The sequence below is a fragment of the Gopherus evgoodei genome, chromosome 18 (genome assembly GCF_007399415.2).
Source record: "Gopherus evgoodei ecotype Sinaloan lineage chromosome 18, rGopEvg1_v1.p, whole genome shotgun sequence".
Classification (NCBI taxonomy): Eukaryota; Metazoa; Chordata; order Testudines; family Testudinidae; genus Gopherus; species Gopherus evgoodei.
This window is the reverse complement of record NC_044339.1, coordinates 6,770,310-6,790,154: the sequence shown is the minus strand read 5'-3', so window position 1 is coordinate 6,790,154 and position 19,845 is coordinate 6,770,310. Positions and strand designations below refer to the sequence as shown.

General features: G+C 46.7%; 1 protein-coding gene across 2 annotated transcripts in view; it reads right to left on the bottom strand.

Moving 5' to 3' along the window:
- Positions 1–292: 292 nt before the first annotated feature.
- The window catches only part of ACTL8 (actin like 8), a 61,372-nt gene continuing 41,819 nt past the window's right edge, over positions 293–19,845 (bottom strand). For both annotated transcript variants that reach the window (XM_030537387.1, XM_030537386.1), the window contains 2 exons: positions 2,689–3,064; positions 293–1,751 (listed from right to left, as the gene is read on the bottom strand). In XM_030537387.1, the coding sequence (XP_030393247.1) occupies positions 987–1,751; positions 2,689–3,054 (1,131 nt within the window). In that variant the 5' untranslated portion in view covers positions 3,055–3,064 and the 3' untranslated portion in view covers positions 293–986. The remainder of the gene's footprint in view (positions 1,752–2,688; positions 3,065–19,845) is intronic.

Here is a 19,845-nt window from a genome sequence, read left to right as displayed (position 1 = left end):
GAGACCCCACCACAGGAAGCTGATGTTTCCTTAAATCAGGTGGAATTGTCAGGACAAGCAGCCCCTAGTGTTTGCTACTGCATACCCAGATCTGCCACCAATGACTCATTGCAATGTCAGATAAGTCATTTAGTCCCTACCTCCCCTTCCAGGAGGCTGGAAAATGAGTGAGTATCCCTGTTCAGGGTGTAACATTTGATCCTTGACCAAAGGAGTTGTCCTTCTGAAAGCAGACTTAGAGTTTTGTCCAAATCCCTTCCCCATCCATTTCCCAAAGAAATTCAATCAATCCTGCAAAGCACTTCACATTTATTTTTAAATTTCCCCTTATCACAAGACTATCATTGCATGTTACAATTCTCCACTTTGCCTTAATGACCATACAAACTCTTAAATCTCCCCAATGTACAGAGATTTTCTTCAGATTAGGATGAATACAATAGCTTGCGCATGGAGCCAGGAGTAGCCTTCAGCCCCATGGCTATTTATTGGTACAGTTGGGTGGAAAAAAGCAGACAGGCCCCTTAATTCTTGCTGGTACAGCAGGAAGACAAGTGGCAATTAACATTTGCACTTGCCAGCCCCCGAAGAGGAATTACGGAATAATTACTCAATCTTTAGATGCCTGACCTTGAGTACATCTTGCACCAGTCTCATCTCTAGCCCTGAGAATCTGACAGTACAATGACAACAAGGAGTGCTATAGTCAGCGACGGATCCATAGCCTCACATTAGCGTGGTTTTACCTCTTAACCTTGTGATGAGTCACTAGCATGAGGGGTTTAGCACATTTTTACAGGTGATCACTGTGTGTTAGGTTATGTGATGGGACTTCTGTTTGGATAGGTCAAAAGCAATGTTAGAGAGGATATGTTAAGCATACAGACAGCCGTTGGAAGAGCTAGGAATAGCTTTGGAAGGAATATTTCCATAAAGGAACAATCTATTGTCCAGCCACATTTGACACTTCCATTTTGGAACATGATTCAGAAGCATTTCCTGTGAACAATGGACGGACCAGCCTCGTCATATTCCTGCTTACTGATCCACATCTGCTGGAAGGTGGAGAGAGATGCCAGGATGGAACCGCCAATCCAGACTGAGAATTTGCGCTCCACTGGGGCAATGATCTTGATCTTCATAGTGCTCGGGGCCAGGGCAGCGATTTCCTTCTGCATGCGGTCGGCGATGCCACCGTACATGGTGCTGCCACCAGACAGCACTGTGTTGGCGTAGAGGTCCTTTCGGATGTCAATGTCACACTTCATGACTGAGTTGAAGGTGCTCTCGTGGATGCCGCAGGACTCCATGCCCAGGAAGGAGGGCTGGAAGAGGGCCTCTGGGCACCTGAACCGCTCATTCCCAATGGTGATCACCTGCCCATCAGGGAGCTCGTAACTTTTCTCCAAAGAGGCAGACGCAGCAGCTGCAGCCATCTCCTGCTCAAAGTCCAAGGCGACGTAGCACAGCTTCTCCTTGATATCACGCACGATCTCCCTCTCGGCTGTGGTAGTGAAGCTGTAACCCCGCTCCGTTAGGATCTTCATGAGGTAGTCAGTCAGGTCACGCCCAGCCAAGTCCAAGCGCAGGATGGCATGAGGCAGTGCGTAGCCTTCGTAGATGGGCACGGCATGGGTCACCCCATCACCAGAGTCCATCACAATGCCAGTGGTACGTCCAGAGGCATATAAGGCCAGAACAGCCTGGATGGCCACATACATGGCAGGGGAGTTGAAGGTCTCAAACATGATCTAGGGGAGGGAGAGAGAGAGAGAGATGTTACTGTACTGCAGGGATCAACTGTCCCCACCTGCAACCAAATACTGATTGCTAAATCTGTAGCTAACCAGGGCTAGACCCAGACACCACCATGATTAGACTATTCTGGGCTCAAGCATCAAAACCCAGGTCTTCCCCACCCCCTGTGAGCTAGAGGGACTTCTGCTATGAACAGTATGCAGGTGTAATCTTGTGCTGATATAAGATTACACTGCACAGGCAGCCAGATATTATGCTGATTGGTGACTAGAGCAGGTCAAAGACACCTGGACAAACTTTCATGCCAAAGATGACTCAACTCTGTACATTAAGTTGTAGCTCACCTCCACCTCCCCTCCCTGTCCTTTTAGAAATTCAACTAGTAGAGGAAAGTGAATTTCTGAAGTCTTGCAAGTTTTTTCTAGAGATAAGCTCTTGCAGGGTTCAAACAGACCTGAGATGTTTGACATGTCTCATGAAGTGCTGTTTGACTGGTTCCCTGGAAGACCTTAAACCTGGACACTCTGGGTATGTCTACACTACCCACCAGATCAGTGGATAGCAATTGGTTTATCGGGGATCAATGTATCGATCCCTGAATGTGCTCCTGTTGACTCTGAACTCCACCAGGGTGAGTGGTGGTTGCAGAGTTGACAGGGGTAGCTGTGGCCAATTGATTCTGTGCTGCGAGGACAGGAGGTAAGTCAAAATAAGATCAACTTCAACTTCAGCTGAAGTTGAAGTTAAGTATCTTACATTGACCCTGCCAGTCCTCAGCATCAGACAAAAATTGAGACAGCCAAGAGACTTAGAATCAGAAGTGCCAGGGCTGCCATAAAAGATCAAGGATGCAGGGGTAGAAAACTAAGACACTCATTTAAGGCAGCTGGAAGACATGCACAGCAGATACACATAGTTGCAATACTGCACCTGGGTCATCTTCTCTCTGTTGGCTTTGGGGTTCAGGGGAGCTTCTGTCAGCAGGACAGGATGCTCCTCTGGGGCAACACGGAGCTCGTTGTAGAAGGTATGGTGCCACACTTTCTCCATGTCATCCCAGTTGGTGACAATGCCATGTTCAATAGGGTACTTCAGGGTCAGGATGCCTCTCTTGCTCTGGGCCTCGTCACCAACGTAACTGTCCTTCTGCCCCATCCCAACCATGACCCCTTGGTGCCTTGGGCGTCCGACGATGGACGGGAACACTGCACGAGGGGCGTCATCTCCAGCAAAGCCAGCTTTACACATCCCAGAGCCATTGTCAATGATGAGAGCAGCAATTTCTTCTTCGGCCATTTTGGTTTGTCTGAATAATGAGACAGAAAGACCAAGCTTTTGGTGAAAGGCAAGTCAAGTGCTCCTGCTGAGGGACCATCTCAGGGCATTGGAAGCTAGTAGCTGGTTGGTTTAAATATATGCACATCCTACAGAAATGCTTGGATAATGCTTGACTATAGGTGTGATTGTATCTCACGAGGCATGGGTCCCTATGTAGAAGGGACAGACTAAGGGGAGGCTTCAGAAGCTGGAACTGGGAGTTTGGAAAGGATGTTGTACCTGCCAGTGTTTGAGGGCTGCTAAACACCTAAGCTCTTTCCAAGGCCTCTTTGGCCAGCTACAGGAGGGGAAGTGCCACTCCTCACCCTCCCTTAAGGAAGGAAGGGCCTGTTGAATTAAAAGCCAAGTGTGAGTTAAAGCTATTCGACCCTCCAGCAAGCCTGGGCAGGCTGAGTCCATTCAGGACAATTATTGGGGATGGGGGTGTCTTGTAATTCATGCAGTTCAAAACCCCACATCCTTGAGTGTCCTGGGTTAAGCTTTGGAAGCTACTGATGTAGTAGGGACCCTGGGTTGGCTTGTCAACATCTGGCCAGTGAGAAAGGCATGATATGCCAAGAGCCAGGTTTGGTTTTCTAGAGTTCAGCACAGACTCTCATGTAAGGGGGGCGGGAGTGGAGTTTCCACTTTCAAGCCCGGATTTCATAAGGGAAGAGCCCCATGCTGTGTGTGCGTGGAGCTCTTAGAAAGTCAGGCCCACAGAATCCGCATCATGAGGTGCCAACATCCCATTTTGGCCCTAGTGTGACCATCAGCTTTGCCAGTGAGAGCAGGAAGCATTGCCCTGTGATGAGAAGCCAAGTACTGTTCAACCCACAAATCCTTCATTTTTGTAGGAAGGAGGAGAGGCAGCTACTGTAGAAAGCTAGTTGAGCCATACACAGTCAGACTCCAACAGCATCAGAAGGGTTTACTGTCTCAGCTCCACACTGACGATCGGGTCAATAGGCCAAGTACATAAGCCAGAGAACACGTATTTCGAAAACCACCTGCTTGTTTGACTGAAAACTACCACCAGCTTTTTCATGCTGAAGGCTTTAGGCTTAAAAAGGTCTTCCACCCAAGCCTACTACTCCTTAGTTTGCTGTAATGAACAGATTTCTATTCCAGCCTTTGGTACTTGTCTGAATTATTCTTCCTAACCATCTGTCCCAAAGCAGACTCATGGTAAGTGACCATAATGCTATTGCATTCCAGTGGTTAGGAAGGGTGGGAAATGGGGTAGTCTTGGTGCAAGACCCATGGATTCTTTAGATGGTATCTTGGGCCTTTTAGAGGGCCATTCCATGCAGGGTCTGGATGTGAGAGCAAGTCTCTCCCTCTAAACAAATAAGCATGCAATGAGGTATTGCAGGTCTTTCCTCCAATAAGCCATTCTGGTGGGGACAGACTGACCAAGACTTGTCTCCTTAGGTAGGAGAATTGGAGTCTTGTCAATTCACTGATTTTCCCAGTTGGGGGTGGGGGGAGAGAAGATGCCTTCTCCCCAGTGCACACCACCTGAGAACTGTGTAGAGAAGACAAGCCATATGAACACTTATCCAGAAGTCCTCCCTCTAAGGAGCTTTGGAAGTATGCTAGTCTCCCAAGCCAGTACTTCCATCCAGCTACCTCCAGGAAGACAACAATGCAAGGCATCAAATAAGTTACCTAGCTTCCTGCCAATGGGCTACATCATGCTGTTGATGCTAGACAATATGAAACTACTCCCACAGGAAGTCCTTGAAGCTATACACCTTTGCTTTGTTACTTAGCCCACAGGATTTCAGCTAAATTTACTGCCTTATCCAGTTAATATTACACCAACTGGGTTATTGCACTGCAAACAAGTTGTAGATTTGCTCTTCCTGCTCCAGAGATCTTAGCGTTACCCAGTTCATGCCTTAAGGAATAGGCCAAATACTGAGCTAGTGATTTAAAGCCAAATTCATTCCTGATCCAGAGAGACAGTTTAAGTCACAAGACCTATTGAAAGAACAGTCCTTATGCAGCCAGTCATTCTGCTGTGCTGGAATCCCAGCATCTAAGTTCCCCCATTAAACCAGGTGTGGGTGAGGCCAGACTAATAAACCAGAAGGAAAGTGTGGTAATGTTTAGGTTCTTTGTAGCAGAAGTTGCCCAATGATCTGAGATGGTCTCTTGACTCTGCCAAGGCAACCATGAAAGCTTTGCTATCCAGTATCTTTGACAGGCAAAGCCTTCAGAAGATCTTGGCATCTCCCTGTTGATTGGTTGTTATAGTCACCCAAACATTTTAGCTTGTAAGTATGAAGTTTATCAAGCCCCAAAATAAAAAGGTACAACATCTTCCATGCACTTGGATGTCAAATGCACAGGCTTTTCTTGCTAAGCTACTAAAGAGTAGTGCTGGAGGTGGCTAATGTAAACCAAGCAGGCTGCATTTGAGAAATTAACCATCTGCAACTCTAGCTAGGGTGACCTGATGTCCTGATTTCATAAGGACAGTCCTGATTTTGGGGTCTTATACAGGTTCCTATTACCCCTCCATCTCAATTTTTCCACATTTGCTATCTGGTCACCCTAACTCTAGCTGTGTTAGTTTTCAATCTGATACTGTGGTTGTGTAGTTACCTAGAGATGCCATGTGTTCATTAGGTCTTTAAGTACTTTGTAGGTAAAATGCGTAAGTGTTTTTATGAGGGTGAGTGTTGGGTACTTTTTGGCCAGCATATGCTTCATCAGAAATTGCTTAAGGGGAGTTATGGTAATATCTAGATGCTCCAGCAACAGCATAGGAGTCAAGGCTACTGGCAGAAGTGTGCTATGAATGGTGTTGTGACCATGGCTCCTGATGCTTGTACATAGGAGCAGCCTGCATGGAAGAGACTTGCTAGGTGAGACTTCTGCTTGTGACTCCAGCACAAAAGTCTTCTGGAGAAGGCCTAGCAGGAGGTTTGGTGATCTGCAGAAGTGCTTCCTTAAGGCTACCCAGACACTAGGTTAGGTGCCAGCTTTGATCTTGGGCAAGATCAGTAACCTGGGATCAACAGGTGGGGCAGCTACTGGTCAGGACAGGAGCACAATCAGCAAGGAAGGAAGTGAGGCAGCTTTCACCAATGTCTACTCAGCCTGACCCTAGCTAGAACCAGAGAGCTGCCTGTCCATGGAGCAGTTAATAGATCCCTCTCCCACATGGCAGGTGCCTATTTTATAGCATGGCTCTGCCAGGAGCAGATGGACTGGAATTTGGGAGCATGAATCCTGTGTAGGATCTGATGTGCTACTGCCAGTTTCCTAATGAACATCTGGGTTTGCTGTGTGTTGCAGAGGGAGATGTGCAGGGGAGACTAGGCCAATAGCAGGGACCACCAAGAAATTTGCTGGGAGCAAGGAAGGGAGTAATTAAAGCTCTGCCTAACCTCACTGTACCTTGGAGGTATTTTAAACATTACTCTCTGTGGCAGCAGGGGGATTGATTGATCACCCCTTAGCATGCTGAATTCCTGATTAATGTAAAGCGAACCAGTCCCTCCAAACTCTGGGGAATCAATCACTTAAATGTGGAAATTACTCACTAAGCCATTCATATACGCAATAAACCAGGCCATTAAAAATTAATCGCTTGACATCCTTGCCATGTAAACATAGCTAATAAGATTCTGATGGAGGGGATGGTGTGGGGGAGGGATGACTGCCAGGAACAGACAAGGCTACTGAAGAAAGCAGAGTCCAGGTGAAAGCCAACTAGGTGTCTAAGGGCAGATCTTCAGTCCTCATTTTGACATTTTTGCAGACTCTGGTGCCATGCGCTCTCCTTTGGAAAAGTTGTCAATAGGGCCCCAAGAAGAGACCTCTAGACACACACAGTCAGGCATATGCCAACAGATCTCCACTGCTATGTGATCAATAGCCCCCACAACATCCTTTTCACAATTCATGGGTCCTACCAGGGCTGGTGCAAGGATGTTTTGTGCCCTAGGTGAAGCTTCCACCTTGTGCCCTCCCCTGTCCGAGCCCTGAGGTGCCCCTCCCCCCACAGCAGCTCCCCACCCCTCCTCTGAGGCACCCCCCACCACCACAGCAGCTCCCTCCTCTGGGGAGCTGTGCAGCAGCTGCCCACCCCAGCTGCTTCATGTCTCCTGCCTCCCAGGCTTGTGGTGCAAGTGAAGCAGCCATGGTGTGCTTGGGGAAGAGGTAGAGCAGGGGCAGGCAGCTGCCCTGCATGCCAACCCCCCCTTACTTGCTGTAGGTGGCCCACCCCACACCCCCTGCCTAAATGCTGACAGCAGCTGAAGATCTGGCCACTGCAGTCCCTGCCAAAGAAAATGCCACCCCCCAAATCCTAGAGCCCTAGGTGACCTCCTAGGTCACCTAATAGGTTGCACTGCCCCTGGGTCCTACACATGCCTCATCCAGTGCACTACATGTCCCAACAACTGGGTTGGTGGAGCCAGGCAGACACTATGCTCTGATGAGCTCACACAGAAGGGTGCTAAGACAAAAGGGTCCCCATCACCCATGAGCAAACACTTCTCACAAAACAATCACTCTGTATCTGACACAGAGGTGTCAAGTGTCATGGACTGGAGACCCTGGATTATGGCCCATTACAACAATCTAACCTGCCTTCTGCCTGTGACCACAGAGGTGTTAACTGCCCACTTCACCTCGAATGGCCTCTTGCAACATGCGATAACTCCTTCAGCATAATCTGTCCCACCTTGTATTAGCTTTGGTGCAGAGTCCTTTCCCAGACTTTATGGCCTCTATGCAAGTTCAAATGCTCATCTCCCTGATGGAAGTTGGTCCAATAAGAAATTAACTCACCTTGTCTCAGATGAAAAAAAAAAAAAAAAAAAAAAAAAAAAAAAAAAAAGGTGACTGAGGTTGTTTTTAATTAGCAAAGTGGGACTGGGAAAGCCAGCCTAGAGATATTTGGACAAGGCTGTGAAGATAAGCCCATCTCCTCCTGCAGTGGAGTTGTTGTGAATGTGTGACTGCTTTGGAAGATGGGCTGCATGACTAAATATTTTAGTTAATCTTTTATCTATGGTGCCTGTAGATCTATATTCCAAGGACCTGTATTTTCAGGGAGAAATTGGTGTGCAGGTTGGATTGCTTACCCATTCTCTAGCAAGCCCTGGTTTTGTCGGCAGAAAGCCTCGCCTTGTGAAGGAGAGATGTGCAAATTTTGACTGAACTATTTGGCAAAATGCAGGTTTGGCAACAGCCAAAATTAATAGTTCTGCCAAATTGTTTTAAATCTGAACATTCAAGCTGTTTTTAAATTTTTGAAGTGACTGGGGGTTTTTTGGTTTAACTTTAAGAAATGCTTGAAATCAAGACAAGAGGTTTTGATTCAAAACAAAGTGATTTTTGGGTAACTGCCAGTGAGCTGAAAAATTTGGTATTCACAGCTGTCCTCATGAGACTCATCCTGCCAGAGCAGTCAGTCTGGGGAGAACAGCTGTATAGGAAAGTACCTTCCTATCTGGTTTTCCAGTGTTTTGCACACTAGAATTTTCAATATCAAAGTGAAAGAAACCTAAACCCCCCCATGCCTGGTTGTGATAGCAACAGAAAACCAACTGCCAATTATCTGAAAGAGTATTCTAGTCATGGCCAGTTTTGCTTTCTGGTCAAGTGTTCTGACAGGTCTGGCTGGAACTTGGAAATTCTATTTCCTGGGAAGTTTCATCAAGAGATTGTGGGGGTGGGAAGTGGGGAGAACCATGCATGTGTCATACAGGACTTTGCTAGAAGTTCTCACTAGATCTACATTTTGATCACTGCAATGCAATAGCCACTGATTTCCTTGGGAGTTTCCATGGAGCCTTGAGGCTACATCACCTCAATGAGCCTTAAGGGGTTGTGCAACTGTATTTAGGCAAGTTGAGTCCATCTTCAGAAAAAGGCCACCCAAACCTTTACACCAAGGCCTGACAGACTCTAGTTGTGAAGCAGGGATGCTAAAAACAATCCTGGCTACAGTGACATTTGCCAAGTCAAAAATGCAGTTTGATGCTAGGTCACTACTTCCTGAAAGGATTCTAGTGTGGTCAATTTCTGGCATCATGGTCAGCAACCAAGAAGCTTCTATTACCTGGAATTTCTCCCTCAAACCATGAGACCAAGACTGACCCCCCAAGGATGGTCGTGTGCTTTTTGGCACAGCAGCTAAGCACCAGCTACCTCTACCTAGAGAGTGTCAGCAGCTATGGTACGTGTGCAGGGACAGGAAGCAAGACCCCAGATGACACTTCAGGCCATGTGAAAGAAGGACAAAGGTTAAATGGAAAGAGGGCAGTGCATCGGTCTACCCCTGTTCACAAAAGTGTTCCAGCCACGCAAGCAAATAAGATCAACTCCACTGAACTGGCTTCAGTTCCAGTGTGAAGAAAGGGCTTTTTAAAATCCCTTCCCTCCCGTGATGCATCTGACACTAATCAGGGATCCAGCCCTGTGGGAATCAACAATGATTAATGATGTTAAATATAGCAGGAGATTGCCAGGGTAAAATTAGGCACCATGCATAAAACATCACAGCTCCTCGTTAGATTGTCAAATTAGACTCTAATAGTTTGATGTTCATCTATTCACACTGGCCCTGTAGTTACAGATGGACTGGCTAACCCATTCCCCGTCTATGTATCTAACTTTGATGCCTGTGCCCAGAGATGAAATCTTCCAGTCTTCAGTCTTAATTGGAACATGGCCCTCAATTTATTAGAGTTATTGCTATTAATGCAGGGTAGAATGTCAGTCAAGTTCTTAACAGTTTTACTCTACAAGCAGATCAGGAGGCCTGAAAGATACATGAGCATAGAGGGGCACAGTGTAAGTGGAGGCTAGTGTCACTAGACTGATTCTGTACTTTGGTTTAGATGCCACCACTGCCTGCTGGAGGACATCACATGGTGTTTGCTATAGCCCTGTTGAGACACTGCTATCTCCTTTGTAGCAAATAGGAGCCTTTTGGAGACTGCTTTGAAGTGGGTGACTTAGTCTGGAATCACTTCCTAACATACAGCCAAGCACTGAGTCACAGGGAGCCCAGCCTACCAGGGAGAGATTGAACTAAGTGTGTTAACACTTAGTGGTCCAGCAACATTTCAGTGAGTGGAAGATGCTGGAGCTATACTGCCTACTGGTGCCACTCCAGCTTTGAACCCAGCCTGTGGGTGCCACTTGGTAGTGGTGATGCATCCAAGTCTTGGTGGTTTGCCAGACCTTCAGAGAGTCCACCCCACCTGCAAAGCCCAAGTGGAGTGTGGGGTTCCCTCCCTAGAGGAACCCGGATGCATTCTAGCCATGAGTACTGGCTACACTAGTGCGTACTAACCGCTTTGAGAATGCGGGTCACTCATTTTGGAACTGAAGCCCACTGTGGCTACAGTGTCTGGAAGCTCTGATACACTACCCAAGATGAACTAGCCACTGACCACATGGCAAGGACAGCCATATTTGTTCTCTTCCTCAAGGAGGAGAAGGCATAAGGTAGGGTAGCTGCAAACTTGTGTGGCCTCACTCTAGAGGAGGTCCTGCAAACTTGCTACCTCATAACTAGGTCTGGTGAATAGTTTCATGAATAGCCAGGGTCCAGGTCTGTACTTTAGAGTGACTAAAGCATTGTTCGAAGGACAGCACCATCTTTAGAGACCGCCAGATTCCAGTAAAGCACGAGCGCTGGGTTCTAGGTGATTCAGTTCTGAGCCTTGTTCCTAGAGATATTTGCCTGTTTGGCTAGGGTAGCCCTATTCCCATGCCATGCATTTTATTAGTTTAATAAAAAGCCATCACTGCCTTTGCTTGAGACAGCTTTTCTCTGCCTGTCAGTTTGCTACCAATTGACTCAGACACCCATCTCTCATTTTAATAAGCCAGCTAGAGTCAAGTCCTTTGCTTAAATCATGTTTTGACTGCTGACGTTTAAAGCAGATAAGCTACCCAGGTTACAAACTTGGAGCCTCACTACAGTTTAATGCAAAGCCATCTTCCCCCCTGGAAGGACCTCTTCTCCCCCTCAGTCCAATTACCCTTCTAGACACTAATTAGAAGAAAAGGAGCCTGGGGGAGAGGGGGAAGGGAGATGAGATTAAGCCAGAATACAAAGACAAACTGCAGAGAATGAGGGAAACAGTCAAAACTATAACCAGTTCCTCAAACACACCATTGAAAAGACAAATCTCAGTATAATTAATCTCATTATCTAGAGAAAAAAAGACATGGGAATGGTTTCAGTTCTTGAAAGGGCTGTCAAAATTCTGATACAGAAGGATAATCCTTTGTGAAAGCCAAGCTTGGGTAGCTAGCAGAATTCAAGAGACAGTTTATGGAAGATCAGAGGATAACAGTGGAATAGATACAGGAAGCCAGCCCACAGGGACCAGTTTAACAAGGGTCTTATTTCACTGCATCTTTCCTAAGGCAGCCCAAAATAGCCCAGAAAAGCTTACTGCACTGAGCCTGTCACTAAATTTCACTAACCTTTACACCCCACCTCTAAGGAAACAGTTCATTCCATTTTAAAAGCTTGCCATCTTTAGGGCCCTCTAGAAGTCTGAAGGAGACAGACAGTAACCCTGGCTTTGATGGCCAAGGCAATCATGAGTGAGAAATGAAGGGTGGGGAAAGTCAGTACATAAGGACCATTAGTCTGATGCAATATGGCCAATCTAGCCCAGTATCCTGTCTTCAGTGACTGGTGCCAAGTGCTTCAGAGGGAATGAATAGGATAGGGCAAGCAATCCATCCCCTACCAGAAGCTAGGTCTGGATAACAGAGGTTAGGGACACCCAGAGCATATGGTTGACCATTTTGGCTTATAGCCATTGAGGAACCTATCTGCCAGGTAATTCTCTTTTGAACCCCATTATAGTTTTGGGGTTCACAACATCCCTTGGCAAGGAGTTCCACAGGTTGACTGCATTGTGTGAAGAGGTACATTCTTTTGCTGCTTTAGGCCTAATGTCTTAATTTCATTGGCTGACTCCTGGTTTTTAGTATGAGAAAAAGTAAATAACTTGTCTATTCACTTTCCCTGCACCATTCATGATTTTATGGACCTCTGGGTATGGCTACATTTGGAATTTCAAAGTGCTGCCGTGGCAGCGCTTTGAAGTGTGAGTGTAGTCAGAGTGGCAGCGCTGGGAGAGAGCTCTCCCAGCGCTGCATGTAAACCACATCCCTTACAGGTGTAGCGTGCAGCGCTGGGAGCCGCGCTCCCAGCGCTGCTGCCCTGATTACACTGACGCTTTACAGCGCTGTATCTTGCAGCGCTCAGGGGGGTGTTTTTTCACACCCCAGTTGCAGCGCTGTAAAGTGTGAGTGTAGCCAAGGCCTCTATCACATCCTCACATTCTTGGATGCAATCCTGACCACTGGGGCTGTGTCACCCCTCTGACATCTTGGGTCCCTCACAATCATTTGCAGTTGTAGCTTCTAACCTGCACTGCTCACCAACAGCCTGCAGGTCACACCTTGAGTGTCTGACCTGCCACAGTCCTGTCTAGCAACTCGACTCCAGCAGCAACACCTGTCACACCCTGGCCTCCACCAGCTTGATTACTTGCAGGGTGATCAGACATGTGATCAATCTGTCCATGAGAGGGCTGGGCAGTGTAGAAAGTCATTTGCCTCTGTAACAGGCAATATTTGACAGTTGGCTACTTGAATTGGGGTTACCAAACAGTTGTGTTTATATCAATCAAGTACAAGGATTAGGTTTTAAAGTGAGTACAAGGTATTAGAAGTGGTTACAAGTGCTTAGTAGCTAAAGCTGAAGGCAGAAATCCTCACCACATGTTCAACAAGAGGGTGGACCATCTCCCCTCCTGCCACCAAAATCAAAAGGCTGCTTCCTCTGCCTGAGGGGCAAATACTCAGGCTCTCTCACTTCTACACTCCACTCACCCTTTGAAAGGCATTTGGGGGGTTAGCCCTAGATAAAGGGCATTCCAGCTGCAAGAGCAGCTGGAAATCCATATCTCTGAAACTAAACTACAGATGCCTCTGTTCCTGCCCCCTTTGTTGGGGTTCTTTGGCACTTGACAGGTGATTGCCAATCACCTAGGGACACCTGGTTGGAGGCATCAGCTTGTCCTTGGTCTTTGAGGAAAGTTTTTCCCCCTCCCCATACTCCTCTGGTAAACGTGTCAATCTCAGCTTGCATTCATCATTCTGGAGACATTTTGTCTCTACACATTAAAGATCAATAAGCAGCATTTTATCAGTTTAAGTGATAACTCACCAGGTATATTTTGCACCAAGATGACACTAATGGCACGTGACCAAACACACCTCTCATCACCTTTTATAAATAGATCGGTCCCACCAGTCTTTTTAATCTCTCATAAGGAAGCTGTTCCAAACCATGTGTCCTCCTAACTTTTCCAAGTCAAGAGAGGTGGAGCAACCAGAATTGCACATGGTGCTCAAAGTGTGGGCATACCTTGGATTTATATAGCGGTATTTTATAGCCACCTTTTTCCTAATGGTTCCTCAAGTTAGCCCAACCAACAGCCTTTGCCCAAAGGAGATTTTGAGCTGAGTGTTACTGTTGTATACCTCAATTTGCTGGGTTCTGCCATGAAACAAGCAGAATCTAGCCTGGTATGTAGATACGCTGAGTGGATGGGAAAGTCAATGGGAATTCTGATTACTTTGGTCACACCCCAGAGGAGTCTTATTCTGTAGGCCACCAGAATGATAGTGAAAGCAAACTGACAGAGGAAAGCTTTAATCTTGTTCACAGACTAAGGGGAAGTCTATGCTAAGGAGTTATACTGAGCAATGTAATTGGGTCAGTCTGAAAAAGCCACACTCCTGAGACAGAGTTAAGCCAACCTAATCCCCCTGTTGATAGCACTAGATCAGCGAAGACTTTCCTTGCCAGCCTACCTGTGGCCTCTCAGGGAGGTGGAACAATACTGATGGGAGAACCCCTTGCAACACTGCAGTGAGTTTCTACGGTGGAGCAGCTATAACTATGATGCTATAGTGCTGAAAGTGTAGACAAGGCTTTAGAACGACTGCTGCAAGACTTTGGATTTGCAGGTCGAACACTCAAGCAGGACATAAGCCTGGCTGGGACCAGACACAGAAGCTCAGCATTCCTGCCACAAACTGCCAAGTTCTTTGTTTTACAGGCCTCGTACCCCCTAGTTCAGAGGGAGAACTTCTCTGGAATCCTGCAGTTCAGACTGTTCCTGTGTACCTTAAGGGGTCACTTGCATCCACTTTGCACATGTAAGATGCTACCAAGTGCTAGTGAAAGGTGGATGTGGAACAAGTGACCACACAAGCTTCAGGGCAGAATGGACTCAGTGTTGTTCTACAGAAGACCAGAATTTCTTTTGCAGCAACTTCAGATTAGACTGTGGTCTTGACTCCTGGCCATGCTAGAGGCCATTACCCCCATCTTATAGCACCAAGCATCAGTCTGATCTGACACTGGATAGCAACAGTACACCAGCAGAACTGTTTTGGAAGAGTCCCTTCCCTAGGGAGGCAATTGGATGGTCAAACGCTTTTCTCCTTATGAAAAAACACTGAAAATTGCAGATGTCTATTTTGTGCCATTTCAACTGAAATTGTCAATTGTTTCAAGAAGGGTAGATTATAGGCTGTCAAGCAACCTGAAACCGAGCCAGCTAGGAAGCTTCAGGATGTTAAGCCCCTGAAAACTAGTCAGTGGATTCAAAAAAATTATGACAAATGCCTGTATTTCTCCTCACACCCCCTTGGCTATAGATTGACAATAGCTGTAGAGAACACATTAGAAAGGGAGTATTCAGATACCCCTATTCCTGTTTAACTCTGATTTGCCTGCCACCTCAATACAGGGCACTTATCCCCATCCTGCTTTAGAGTTGCCAAGAGGGATAGGCTAGGCCACTGGTTGTTCTGGAAAGGACAGATGTCAATTTGGGCAATAGAGGATGCAGAACAGGGACCTGAAAGAGGCAGGAGCGCAATGTCTCTTTAGCCCTTGAGGTAGCAGCCCAAGAGCGGGTTGCTAAGGGGAGGCTTGGTAAGCAGCCACAGAAAGCTTGTGAAAGCTGGGGTCAGGGACAAGAGACTAGCTAGAGCAGGGATTCTCAGCCAGGGGTATTTGTACTGTGGGGATATGCTGAGGTTCTCTGTGGGTACATTGACTTATCTGGATACTTGCCTAGTCTTGCAACAGGCTACATAAAAAGCACAAGCAAAAATGTCATACAATGACTTGTTTAAATAGCACCACACTGAAAATGTGAATGTTATATTCCAATTGATTTATTCTATAATTATATGGTAAAGTGAGAAAGTCAGCAATTTCTCAGTAATCCTGTGCTGTCATGCTTGTCTTTTTAGGTCCGATTTCGTAAACAGTTCAAGTGAGGTGAAACTTGGGGTATGCAAGACAAATCAGACTCCTGAATAGGGGACAGTCATCTGGAAAGGTTGAGAACCATTGGCGAAGAGCAAAAGTGCCCAAGCTGAGAAGCTGAGCAGTGTTGCAGGCCTGGGAGAGACTTGTTAGTGTGGGACAGTATTTGTGGAATTAGCATGAGTAGCTAAATAATCTGTTCAAACCTCATATTTAGCAGTGATGCTAACTAGCAGTTAGTTTCCTAGACCTGAAGAACTCCTCTAAGCTCAAAAGTTTTACTGGAAGTTGGTCCAATTTAAAAAAAAAAACAAAAAAAAAAACAGATTTCACCCACCATGTCTAATATCTTGGGGCCAATACTGCCCCAACATTGTACACCTCCTGGTAAGATTAGAAGTTGATATCAGCTGCTAGATATCCCCTCAGTTCATTTAGGACTTGTTGCAATGATGCACTTGTTGCACATTTCCAAGCTTCTCTGCACTGGACAACCACAAACTTGTTTAAAGGGAAAGCAGAGATTGAAAGCAAGAAAGTGTTAGGGAAGTCGAGACTTGGTAATCACCAAGTTGCTTTTGGTCTGACCTTGTAAACCTAACATTGACACCTCTTCTTCCCCAGAGGTGTATGAGTCGGAGCTAGACTAAACCGGAGGGATTGGCCTTGCACTTCCAGACTGCCCTCTATAGGTGAAGTTTGGAAGTTCTTTGTTGAGAGCCTCCAATGTTTTTTAGGATATTTACACTCAGTCTTTCCTGAGGCCCTAGTAGAAGATACTTTTGAGAGTTTACAGGTGACCCACTTGGGCCAGTTGAGTCCAGTCACACCAGCTCATCACTAAAGATCTGCATCTTGACACAATGGCTGCATCCCCCTCCACTCACAAATGCCAAGTCTATTGGGGAGCAAAAAAGTACATCTAGAGGGCAAGCCTGCCCCACCTGCCAAGCATTCTAGTTCAAGTCCCGAGGCTCTAGGTAGAGCCAATGGTTAACAGGAACCATCTCACGTAGGCAGTGTCATTCAGTACACCCCTTTGGCACGGTGGCAGTTCCTGCCTAGACCATAGGCAGAGAATCATGATTCAAGAGGAGAGAGGCCAACTAGATTGGACAAGTGGGCATTTGCTTTTATCAGTAGGGGCAAAAGCAGCATTTCAGAGTCAGCCCCAAAGCTTCTTTCCCAAGCCAGTTGGGAGACTGCCCTTGTTTCTGTTAGAGCTTGTTCGACATGGCCAAGAGCCCACTGCTGAGATAGTAGCAGGGAACTGGTGCAGAGACAGCAGCATCATGCAGTGCTGGGCTCGATCTGCAAGGAGGCAGCCTTAATTATGGGCAAATAATGGGAAGTGTTTTAAGCAATTCTGCAGTTCACTTCTGCGAGGGAGGAGATGCCCATACCACCTGCATACTCAGATTAGCACACCCTCTATGCTGGGAGGGAAGAAGAATGAACACCCAAGAGTCTAGCAGCTTGCTGGAAGGCAGCGTCAAGCTGTGTTAAGGGGCAGCTGTCACAAGAGGCAGCTGCTCAGGAATGCAGCTGGAAGCACTGCCCTCCCCACTCCCTAGCGTGCCCCCAAACATGTTGTGTACTTACACTGCCTGAATCTAGGTTCAGCCAGCATTTGCTGTGAGCCAGCACATTTGATATGAGACTTCCTCCAACATGTCTAGTTTGATTTATAGAATGCCACTGGGCCAGGGCAAGATGCAAGATCCTTCAATTTCATCAAAGGAAGAAACTATCCTCCAAAATCCCAGCAATCAGGCATAGATATCATGGTGCTGATTTTTACGATTGCTCTGTGGCTCAGGATAATGAAGACCAAAAAACCCACACCCAACATTCACTGAGAATCTCAGCATTCAGCTGAGGTGCTACAGAGAATTGTGGAGGAACCCATCCAGGGGTTCTGATGTCAGCCTCCATTCGGAGCTCAGAACCCAATTACAGGATGGAATTTCTTAGATGCAGTTCAAAGCAGCCTAGATCTCTTCTTCAGACTGGGGTTTCCCATTGTTTTACTCCAAACATGGTTGTGTTGCTGTCTGAGGGACTGCAGATCCTCAGGACAAGCAGCGAGTATAAGTAATTCAGCTACAGGGAAACCCTGCTATAACATGCCCTGCAATAACGCAAATTTGGATAAAGGTGGCTCTGGCTGCCCCAAGCAAAAGCGCGCCAGAGCACCGAAGCGCAAAAAAAACCAAACAAAAAAAAAAAAACACACACACTATGCCAGAGTGCTGCTGAAGCACAAAGAGGCTGGAGTGCCACTGAAGAAAACAGAATGTGCCTTCCTCACTGCCTCTTCCTCCCTACCCTTGCTTCTTTTGGGGAGAAGATCCGTTCTCCTCCCCAGCTACTCCTCGATCTTCCTCTGCCCCTTGCACATCTCCTCTGCTGTCCCCAAGTGTTTACCCTCTCGCTGCATGGCTGAGAGCTCCCGCTGCTGGAGTGCACCCTTTCAGTTACTGTTATGGGCAGTTCACAAACACAAGTCATTCTCTGTCCAAGCCTGACAAGAAGCTATTACGTTCATAGTGGGGATTAGGTTAAGAGCCCTGCCCCACTGAATGTCTGGGGATTGTGCATCCAGTGTCCAAGTTGGAGTGACAATAACCAATTGACTTATTAAAAGTCCAATAATGGCTGGGAGATTGCAGCTTTGATAAGTGCAGCTGAGGTCAGCTGCATTAGGAAAAGTGTAATTAGACTAATAAATTCTTGGCAATTTTTTTTTTTTAAAAGTCTCTCAAGGGGAGGGAACAGCTTACTGTGCCTCATTAGCTATGGAAGCCATAGATCCCAGGCACTGGCATCAGGCTGGAAAAGTGCTCTGGTGGATTTCACACTCATGTTAAGTTTGACATAAGCATGTGTTTGTCAGGGAGGGGGGAGGTCTTTAGCACCAAGGAAAGCAGTGTGCTGGGTTTATTGCTACATTCTAGAAGAGAGTTAACAGGGACCCAGCTTAATCTGTGCTTGCCTGGCCTAATTTGCCATTAGCTGTGGCTTGAAAAAGCACCTCTGGCTTATGCATAATGCAGAGAAGGCTGAACCTCCTGTAAGGACCAGCTCTTGCATGGAAATCAAATATTCCTGATTAAAAAAAGTTATATTTACTGATCTCTACAGCATGCTTTCCAGCCTACTGGCTGCTTCCTCTTGTACTGCCACTTTCCAGCTGCCACAGCAGGAAAGCTACTTCCTTGATGTGGAAGGAGTGGATCACAGGTCATGACTCCATCCCAGCAATGGGCAACTGAGTGATTTTAATAAGATGCGTGCCTGAGGCAAGGTTTGGGATAGCACTATTGATTGCATTGCTTAATATTTCATAAACATCTGTTGGAGAAGCTCTCCCCCCCACCCCATGCCTCTCAGGAGTTTGGAGTGAGCTTTCTACAGAGCATTTTTTCTGCAACCTTCACCCAACTCCACTCCCAGGCAGCCTGGTCTGTATGTTTTTTAATACTACAGTGATGAGAGCAGCATATTAAGCATTGGGACTAATTGGTCCCATGCTTTGTTCTCTCCTTGGGGAGAAGCAGGGGCAGGGGAGCGTCTTGTTTTGGAAGCAAGTGGTTTTAAATAGAACTGTTTGAGCCTTAGTGCAGCCCTTTTCCAGGAAGGGAGTGGGTGTATGCCCAGCAGTCCAGCTTTTGGAAACAATGAAGCCTGATTAAAACAGCTGCTTAATATCCCAGGGCAGTGAATAGGAAGCTCTTCCCCTCAGTTTTAAGCTTGAGCATTCAAAGCAAAGAATCTTGCACTGTGTCCTATTTAGCTGGACTTGCACTCTGGCCAAACCTGTTCCACCAGATTAAGGTACAATACAGCACAGATGTTCATGGCAAAGGTGACATCTGTTGAAGATTTGCTGTCACGTGAAATATTTTGGTGGAGACAAGATGTCTCAAGCACGCTCGAGCTCAGCTTCATGTTCACACTGATGCAGGGAATACTGGGTGAAGTTACAGCTCGTGTTATGCAGGAAGTGCTCCTGGAGTATGACCTGGATCTCCTCTTTTTCCAGAGCAGAGATTATTTTGGTGGTTAAGGGAGAAGACTCCCAAATCCTGTAGGCCAGCTTGGCTGCAGACTCATGCAAGCACATAGACAGCTCCCCACCCTTAAACAGTCCCCTGCCAGCACAGAAGCTATGTGGACAATTTGAGAGAGAGTCCAGCGGAGGGCAACAAAAACGATCAGGGGGCTGGGGCACATGACCTATGAGGAGAGGCTGAGGGAAACTGGGATTGTTTTGTCTGCAGAAGAGAAGAGGGGGTGGATTTGATAGCAGCCTTCAGTGACCTGAGAGGGGGTTCTAAAGAGGATGGAGCTCAGCTATTCTCAGTGGTACCAGATGACAGAACAAGGAGCAATGGTCTCAAGTTGCAGTGGGGAAG